Raw genomic sequence first — 10270 nt, forward strand, 5'->3', positions numbered from 1 at the left:
GCTCCTGGCTCGGGCAGGTAGGGCACGGGAGGGCAGGGGATGCAGCCCCTCGGGAGCCGCCTGTCCCAGCTCCAGCCCCGCACCCCGCAGCTCCCGTGCCGCAAGGAGCCAAACGCCGGGGGGCGGGAGGGGCCGGGCCGGGCGGGCAGGTGCGAGGTCACCGCGGGCGGCGGTGGGTGCGGGGGGTCCCGCCGGCTGCGGGGGCCGGGGGTCGGGCAGCGGGAGGGCGGCGGGGTAGCTGGGGGAGGGAGGCGGGAAGGGCACCGCAGCCACGGGGATACCGGAGTCCCCTACCGGCGGATGGGGGGGAGGCGGCGAGTCGGTGGTGGGTGGTCCGGATCCTGAGTTCTGCCGTTCCTCTCCATAGTAGTGTAAAGAAAATGGTGTGGTCTAAACGCAGGATAAAAGTCAAGGTTCGTAACTCACAGGGCCATGTTTTTCTGGGTGCTTGGTAATTTGCTCACAAGTTAAGACATGTTGTATGATTTCAGACCTGCAGCATTGGAAAATATACACGGCGTGGGTACGTTCTTGCTGCATGCTTTCTGAAACAGCACATCACACTTTCTGCTGAGGAGGTGACCTCTCTTTCCGAGGTTGATATCACAGCAATGTTTTCAGTACTGTTTTGTTCAGGTAATACCACCTTGCTATGAAAACAAAGTACTCCACAGCCTTTGCAACAACATACATGTATAAAATGCATGTTGCTAAAGCTTTTTGAAAACCGAGATGGAAGCTGAGGACTCTGCAATGAAACAGCAGGTGTGTAGGTTCTAGCAGAAGATGTTTGCTTTAATCCTACTAGTAAGAAGCTGGCAGCTTTCATGAAACAAGGCTTTAGTAATGTATTTCAGACATGCCTAAAAGAGCAAAGTGAAATAAATAGCTGTTAGAAAGTCAATCTCTTTTTTTTCAGTCAATACCTCAGTGTTATGAAGGGCCAGTAACATACTGTATTTCTGCGTTTATATAACAAAAGACCAGTGTTTGTGCCTGAAAAACATATTCAACTTCAGAATCATCCTGAAGATACTCCTAGTTCCTGAAATCAATGATTTTTTTCTTTATTTTTTGAGAATTTCATGTTATTTATATTTCCTCCATTTTAAAAAAAAAGCAAACAAAACCAACAACAACAACAAAAAAGAAAACCACACACAAAAAAACCAAACTTTTTGCTTATTATTTTGCTTAATGCTTATTTCTCCGCAAATGGGATTGGAAGGCAGTTTGCCTTAAATTTGCTCCCAAAGAACCAAACCTTGGTGATGAAGGTAACAAAGAAATGAGCAGATTAGCCCCCCCAAAATTGAGCTAACCCAGTGTTTGCCTCCCACTGTGACTGCAGCAATAGGGAGGAGATCTATGAACAGGCAGGCAAGGTAAGATACAGCTTCTGGCTTCTGATTTGGCTTCTTCATTCTGTATTTTTCTTGATTCTCTTATATTACTGAAATTTAGTTTTAAAACCGTACTATTCACTAAAGGGAAGTAATTATGTAGGGCAACAACTTTCTCCTTTTGACAAGTAGCTTCTAGATGAAACTTAAATTATGTTTACAACAAGTCAGTTTGATCTGTTGAGATTTATCCATTTCCAGTCTTTGTTGAGAGATGGCTACTTCTTTTAGATTAAAGAGTATGGTAAAACACACAGAAGAGGTTAACGCCATGTATTAGCTTGTTTGGATTTTAAAATTTCTTCAATATATCTAGATTTTTTTTTTTTTTATGGAAATTGTAAGGCAGGGTTCCTTTTCTTTGCTCATGTGTTTAGAAGACTGTAGTTCAATAAATGTGATGTGAAGTGTAATGGTTTCAGAAATATCATCGGGACATGAGTGGTCTCCAGTCAAATTGATGAGTCAGTTTCAGTTTATTTTTTGGTCCATTCAACTGGAGAGTAACATCGGGAAAGTACCCCATTTTAAATGAGATTCTTCTGCTGTGCTGACCTATGTTCTGTAACCATTACTTTCTTATTATCATTACTGTCCAGAAATTGGACATGAAATTAACAATATTAATTTTTACTTGTTCTTAAACTACATGCTGCCTGAAAATATTTCCCGGTATAAATTAATTAATAATCCAGTTAGCCACATTGCCATTCTATCCAACGATAAATTCTTCTTTTGTTAAATTCTCAGTGTGTGTACTTATATACATGACTCTTAAGTCACATCTTTGACATTCTGTGTCCAAAGGCATACATCAGAGAAATTAGCTCAAATATTTCATGACACACGAATGTTGATAGATTGTTTTGGAACAGCCTTGAAATGTAACATTAATTTTCTATGAGTTGTAGTATGGGAGGGGAGGGGAGAGGAAGGGGGTCTTTGTTTTGTGGCTGTTGCTTTTAACTGAAACAGATTACTCATTTCTGAACATAGCTACAAAAGTTTAATAAGTATTTTTCCTCCAGAAATATTCCCTGTGGAAAGTACTTCTAAAAGGTAAGTTGGATTCAGTATCTGTAGGTATCTGGAACTGCAACTCTCATGCTTGCAGTCAGCAAGGTATTATTTTACCCATACTTGCTAGTGGCATTTGGGGCACAGCCAACCAACAGCACACAGAAAAAAAGTCCACTCAGGGACATTCATTGTAGATGTCAAGAACCACAAGTGGTATCATAGTATTACTTGGACAGTGCAGGCAAGGATTATACTACATATTATTATATATATTATTATATTAGTATGTCTGCAGAGAGGAGCAAGTTGTTGAGTGCTCTGTACAGACCCAACACACAGTGTTCAAGGAGGACAATCTTTGCCAGTTACTTGGGCAGTACAGATGACATGATCCTCACCATGTAAGACATTGATTAGGACTCCTGCAATTTTGGAGTAGGAATCCCAGTAATTTCAACAATCTTAATGTCTGTTATCACTTCCCAGCCAGACGAAAAGTCAGTCTGAGCAACTTGTAGTCAGTACTTCAAATGTGACACTTAATCTTTATTTGCAATGACACTACAAATCAAATGGCAATTCTTCTAGAATCCCGTTTTCAAGAAAACAACTCACTTTAGAATTTATCAAGTCTCTTTAAAAAATAACATTTTAAATTAGCATTCAATCCCTGTTCCCATAAATGCTAAATGCTATCTGCTTCTTGCAAAGACGTGCACCGAAATGATTAGTTTAAGCTTTTGTAAGTAATTTCTCTGTTGGACTTTCTTGTTGATGCTGAATGTTTTGAAATTCTTTGTTTTTTCTTGGTTTAAGAAGGTCTCACAATGTTTGTTTTGTGCACTCAAGTAATTCTCAATCTCCAAACACATTAACTGAATCAGCCACAAGGCTCCAGCCTGCCAAATTTGCTGTGCCCATATCAGCAGAGAGGATTGTGAAGTGCACAGACTGACCTACAAGCAGAAACTCGAAGAGCTCTTTTCAAATTCAGGAATTGGTGTTAAGGTGTTAAATTATTGTTAGATCCACCAACGTCTTTGCAGGTATTTGCATTAACTGGACAGTGGAGCCCAAAATTTATTTAGATCAAGAGTTTTTCAGCCAGAATCAACTCTGCTCTTGGGAATACTGCAACTTTTAGGAAAAGTCTTGGGCTTGAATACAGAAGATAAAATAATAGCAGAGAAGTTAATCACTTTTATGTAGTATATTCACTGCAGAGAAACTTATTTTCCCATAATGAAAGTTTTCTTTCTAAGAAGGAGATCAGAGAGTTGAAGTCCCTAGGGAAGAGGTTTTAGAACAAACTGAATAACAACTGTTTTTCAGGATCAGCCAGTGTCAACCTGAGAATTCTGAAGGAAATTAGATATGGATTTGATGAGTTAGAAATGCTTGGGTGATGTTTTGCTACAACAGGTGTCCAAGGAACAAAGAGTAGCAAATATGCCAGTTTTAAAGAGCACTTGAGACAACATCAAGAAGCTACAAATCTGTCATACAGGAGATTGGTAAAAATTATAATAAAGAATTAATAGACATCTGCAGAAATACATAATGGAGAATAATCATTTTGAGTTTTTGTAACTGTAAGTCTGGCTTCCCACATTCTTTGGGGTAAACAGGTCAAATAAAGCCAGATTTTTTTTTAAATGCTGTTATTAGGGAAGCTGTGTTGTCTTGGGAAGAACAGTAGTTAACAGGTACAAGTGGGGAGAAAGTACAGATGTATCCCACAAAGGAAGAGTTGGGTATTCCTGCCGTCCTCAGCGGTGTTGAGATTTATATTCATTTGTGTAGATGGAAAGGCACTCGTATCTGAGCCCTGCTTGTCTCTGACAAGGAGACAGCCTGACACAGCTGGAGGAGTATCAAAGAAGTCTTCACTGAACACTAAGGTTCCCTGAGAGAGCCAAAGGAAGGTCAAATGTTGGGGCATCAGATCCAAGAACCTATTTCCAAATTGCCAGACTGCAGCAAATCTATGATTTTTGTGGGCTTGTAATTATTATATCATTTTTGAGATACAAAATAACTGTTTGCCTCTAGCACAGAAGTCTCTTCAATGAGCATGATTCTTAATACTGTAAGTAAATCTTGGCCATCTGCTTTGATATAAATGCAAATAACAGAATAAAATATTTTTTATAACAAACTCAAATGGAGCTAATGGTGACTTATGCCTTCTCTCCAAGTGTTGTTATCTATCTATTTCATAGTACATGCTTCTGTACACAAAGAATTGGTATTTCCAAGGGATCAGTACTGAACTCTTTCCTGTTCAATAGAAATTATCTGGAAAACAGGTTGACCAGGCTTGGCTGAGGAATACAGATTCTCACAATACCAGAAGCAGGGGACCAGAAATGTTCAGGTTGCAATTAAAGAATGCTTACAGTGCACACAAAAGCTTTGCAACTCATTACCTTAGGTTCCTGTGGAAACCAAAAGTATTCTAGAGTTGAGGAAGAAGTTAGAGAAATTCTTGGGGGACAAAAAAAAATAATTAGCATATGTTAAATACAAATATATAGATACCTTATTTGTCTTAAGCTGCAGCATCCCAAGATGCAGAGTATGAAAAGCTGAGGAGTACACTGGAGGAGACCTTAGTGTCCTGGTCTCTTTTTTTTACTGCTTTCTACCATGAGACAGGGGCTATGGGGCTACACAGACCTTTGATTTGATTCAGTATAACAGTTTGTATGTTTACATATACAAATAATTCCAAATATCACTAAATATTTTCATAAATGAAGAAGAGGCAAGGATACCTTCTAAAGTTTTCTGTTTATTCTTTTTTAATTCAGGTTAGAAAAGAAGTTAGGAATGTTACTATTCTAATCAATAATGCTGGCATACTGCTTGGGGGAAGGTTCTGTGACACTCCAGATACAGATTGTGAAAAAACCTTAAGACTCAACTTCCTCTCTCAAGTCTAGGTAATGTATTTTTTGCTCTCTTGGATGCCTGAAAGATCAGGACAAGTATTTCAGTGTGAAAATCATCACAGTGGCACCCATCTGGGGAACTCAATTCAGAATAGGGATGGGAAGGGCCTTGAATGGGAGAAGATAATTTTTTTTACCCATCCTATAATTCAGGGTTGTCAAACTCCTTTTCACCAGAGGGGTGTGGGGGGTGGGCGGCACATCAGCCTCGCCATTGCCTTCAAAGGGCCAAATGTAATTTTAGGACTGTATAAATGTAGGAGTCCTAAAATTACACACAACCCTTTGAAGTCAATCGTGAGGCTGATGTGCCCCCCTCCCCGCAGTGAAAAGGAGTTTGACATCCCTGCTATAATTGTAGACACACCAAATTGACACTGTTCCCATTATATCTAAGTAATTTTGACACAAACCTGCCCAGGCCCACTGCTAAATCCAGTTTGTGCAACCATATCATGAAAAACACTCTTGTCTTGTAACAGCTGTGGCTCAAGTTGGTGCTGACATGATGGCACGGGACTCGCCTGCTCCTGATGTTTGCTGGCACCAGAGGCCTTTGTCTAACAGATTTGTAGCATTTGGGGAGGCACAACCATGTTGCATGCGTCAGTGTCAGTCTTCAGGCTGTACTTTAATTCCTAGTCACCATCTGCTTAATGTACGTAGAGAACTAATCTAGATAGTATGTATTATCTTTGGTTTGGTTTGGTTTTTTTCTTCATACCTCTGAAGGAATTTGCTGTTATTTGGGATCTCAGTTGACATTTAAGAGGTTTTGTTGTGAGGGAGTGTTACTCTAACCTGCTCTTACATTTGTGGTTTATATGCCTGAGAGAGCAGCATGCATCAGGCAAAAATGTACCATTATTGCAAATCCCTCTCTAAATGGCATTTTGCACCAGAAAATCATTGCAGATAGAAGGCCTCTAACCATTTCCCAGTCCACAGTGCATCGTTCTTCCAAATACTTGAAGCAGAGGGAGGTGCTCTTCCTAGCAGGCCTGAAGAGGCACAGGGCAGGGGGACAGTGACCGGGGGCACTCAACCAAAATACAGGTTCTAGGCACACACATCTGGAGTTGAACAGACATCGCAGCACATCTGAGCTATTGAAAAAAATGTTACTGCTCTTGTATTTTTAATTCTCTTCCCCATCATAAAACACTAACATGCTCCTTATGTAGTTAATATCACCCACAGTGGTGGTGTAGTGGCCCGAAGCTGTCAGGCAGTTCGGTTTGTAAAAAATAGGGCCCACAGAGAAGCTGAATTCCCCTTGATGTGTTGACTTCTAGCTCCCTCTTGTGTACCAAATCTTTGGCAATAGTCAGAGGACTCAAACCATGAGGATCCAGAAGGCAGAGAATATAAAAAATTTGCTGCTTTTAGCAGCAGAGATTTAGGTCAGTCATTCAAGGAAATGCTGTCTCTAACTTAAAAATTCTTTACAAGATAGAAGATCAGCTGGGTGTCTTGTATACTGAAGCCTCAGAAAGCAAAACAGGTTGTAAAGCCTAATTTAGAATGCAACACTTTTGACATGTCTAGTTGCAATATGGTTTATTTATATGTCTCTTATACTTGCAAGGCCTTTCTCCCAGCCATGAACACCTGTAACCGTGGACACTTGGTTAGCACAGCCAATGCAGCAGGGTTGTTGGGAGTCCACAGAGTGTCAGGTTAATATAAAGTTAATATAGTTAATATAGTTAATATAGTCATCTACACACCAATAACTTTTCTTGGAGATCTCATAAATGCTTGGCTTAAGCAGTTTATACTGACATATTGAACACTCAGGAAGAGCCTACAGATACAGTAAGTGTGGATGTATTGAAGAGGAGGATGGTGGTGGCCTGTTGCCCAAGTGGCACCCAGAGCTCACGGCAGACTTTACCACCTGCAGCCTGTCTTACCTCCACAGAAGAAGGACCATAGAGCTTGCACGTGTGCAGTGGGAGGGAGCCTTGTGTACAGGTTGTCTAACACTTTCTCATTCCAGGTTTTCTGTAGATGAGTGTTCAGAGTCCTGAGACATCTGTGTTTTATACCTGGAACCATAAATTTAATTGGAAAATGTTTTTTGGGTCCAGAAGGCATTTTGGCAGACTTTTGATCAAAATTAATTTGAATTAACAGTTTTAAGCTATTATAACTTTTTACATCTTAGCTATGCATTTTTGAGTTATATGGTTCCCTCATCCACTATGGGTGAATTCCTGGAGAATAACAAACTGTCTCTAATGCCAGTTTTTGAAGTTACTGTTTTACCAAAATTGGATTTCGTTGTATCTGACAGTTATTTTCACACACATTTGAAAAAGCCTTGGGAAACCACATGTAAATTCCTATATTAAAACAAGGTATTTACATTTGCAAACCTTTAAAATAATTCAGGTTGGAAAGAATCTCTGGAGGTCATTTGGTACATACCCCCAAATCAAAGCAAACCCAACTTAGATCAGATTGCCCAGGGACTTATTGAGGGCAAATTTTTGTTATCTCCAAGGATGGAGTTCCATATGTACACCAAACAATAAAAATTAGACAAGATTCAGTCTTCCCAGGCAAACAAAATTATATTGTAGTTGCATGGCAAATCAGAAGTAAGAGGCTGAAGCATTATTTCTAAGTAGGGTATTTAGATTTCACCACTAGAAATAGCTCTTACCAGAATGTAACCAGTGATATTAAAGGGTGAAGATGCTCTGAACTGAAAGAATACCTGGCTTGTATATGAGTATCTGGAAAGGTACAAAAAATGTTGAATATGCTCATCTTCCTATATCTCTCTATAGTGCACTGAAAAAAAAGTCCTCTGGAAAGAATTAATCTTATCCTTAGACAACTGTGCATCAGCCATGGCAAGAGCCATTAACCTTCAGAGTCAGCATGACCAATATGCACAACATCCTTAAAAGACTAATTACATGACTGCTGATTATATAACTAAGTAATATTGGGACTTAAATGGTATTACAAAACATTACATTCTGTATATAACACTTTATTGTGGTGCTTTTGACATATTTTGAATATTTCTTCTTTCTTCACTTTTCAGTTGTTCTGGAAGTACAATAATTTGGTGCCCGAAGCCTCTCCTATCACTACAACCATACACCCACCTACCAGATACTACCACCACAGGTATTCTCACTCAGAGAGGTATAGTACCTGCTAATACAGATAGCAGGGCATAGTTCATAATGACAGGTCACAGGCATCCTGACAGTCACAACTGTAATCACAGTTACTCCAAATTTACTTGAGTTAGAGAATCTCAACAGTGCCCGTTCTACTGACAAGTAAGGTCGACTTAAATATCAAAACTGCTGTGCATCCCAAACTGTTCCTTGACGGCAAGGTTATTATGCAGTTTCTGTTGCAGTTCAGTTATTAACTGAACACAAGATGTGGATTTCTTATGTCAAGAAACATATGTGCCAATAGGGCAAAAATACTGAACAACTTTATAATAGCTAGAGACTGAATATGGCACATCTAGTGAGTAGTGATTATTTTTTTACACATGAAATAGTACACGACCTAAGTTTTACTTACTGGGTTTGAAAACCTTTAGCTCATTCAGTATCAATAACATGAGGGCAAATGATTGTGATTTTAATGCCTTGTTTTCCTGCATGATACATTTCTGAATCCAAGGCTTCCATCATTTCAATGATTACATACCCTTATATTAAGCACATGTACAAATTTATCATCTCTATATTTACAGAGTACATTTTTCTTTAAAAAAATGAAAAGCTAACTCAGTGTTTATCTCTTCACTCTCGTTCCTAGAAAAATGATACTACACTTCAAATCTTGCATTAAGATCACCAACAGCTTAGATAAAGCCTCTGGTTGGAAGAAAAAGGATTGAAACCAAAATATTCTGTGGACCTCGAGTGCTATCTAATTGAAAATTTTCAGTAAAAATTAAGTTTTGCATCATGTTTGCTCTTTGACAGAAAATTTACTTCTTGTATGATATTTGACATGGGTCAGCATGCAATTTAATTCTTCCTAACTGTCTTTCAATCAATGATTTTCAGCCACAACCCACTCTCTCATTTCATGACAGCATGCTGCTTATGGATTTATCTGAGCTCTCAATAAAAGCCAGTAGGACCTAGCAGGGATGTTTGACTTCATTTCATACTCTGAATTCTCAATTTCTGAGTAAAATCTCAAAGCACAGGAAAAACACCCTACTGTTTTGTGTTTCAAAAGAAAACAAACAATGCTCTGGCTGGCGAGCTGCACAGGGAGCCTGTGTCCTGAGGAGGAGTCAACTGCAGCGAGCACTGACAAAGTGTGTGCAGCGCTGTCCCGCTTTCCCTGCTCCTCAGTAGTCACAGCACACTTTTCTATACACAGTTACATGCAAAATGTGTGCATTTTTTAAAAATCCATGGCTAGAGACGGATACCAGGTCATTTATCAAAGGCTGTGGCTTAGGAAGAACATTTGTAAAACTAGCAGCAGCAAAAAATCATGTGCTTGCTCAGAAAGGAAAGACGATGAAGCTCCACAACCAGAGGAAGCAAAGAGGAAAAAATTCATTATAGAAATGTCTTATGTGGTAATTAATTGCTTCTATAAATTTTGTAAAATGTTGCTACAACAGCAGAGTACCAGTCTATAGCTCTGGGGTGAGCATCTGCTGTAGGCAGCTGCTTGTTGAACCCTGGTGAATTCCATAGGCATCTGACTCCCTTCTCTGAGCCTATAGGCTCCTATACGGCTTTGAAGCACACTGCTGAGGCCAGATGATCGTGCTCAAGGTGCTATGTCCCAGCTTAGGTCCCTGAAGTCAGCAGTTGAATCTGGACCTGAAAACTGGTCCACAGAGCTCTCTTTAGTTTCAGTGTCCTCAGTAAAATTATTTAG

General features: G+C 39.6%; 1 protein-coding gene across 1 annotated transcript; it reads left to right on the forward strand.

Moving 5' to 3' along the window:
• Nucleotides 1–732: 732 nt before the first annotated feature.
• SDR16C5 (short chain dehydrogenase/reductase family 16C member 5) lies at nt 733–9260 on the forward strand. Its single transcript, XM_071805496.1, is given in 6 exon segments — nt 733–765; nt 1302–1385; nt 5237–5364; nt 6953–7056; nt 7178–7331; nt 9152–9260. Coding segments are annotated over 6 exon segments (612 nt in total).
• The last annotated feature ends 1010 nt before the right edge of the window (nt 9261–10270 follow it).

This window comes from Patagioenas fasciata, chromosome 2 (genome assembly GCF_037038585.1).
Source record: "Patagioenas fasciata isolate bPatFas1 chromosome 2, bPatFas1.hap1, whole genome shotgun sequence".
Taxonomy (NCBI): Eukaryota; Metazoa; Chordata; class Aves; order Columbiformes; family Columbidae; genus Patagioenas; species Patagioenas fasciata.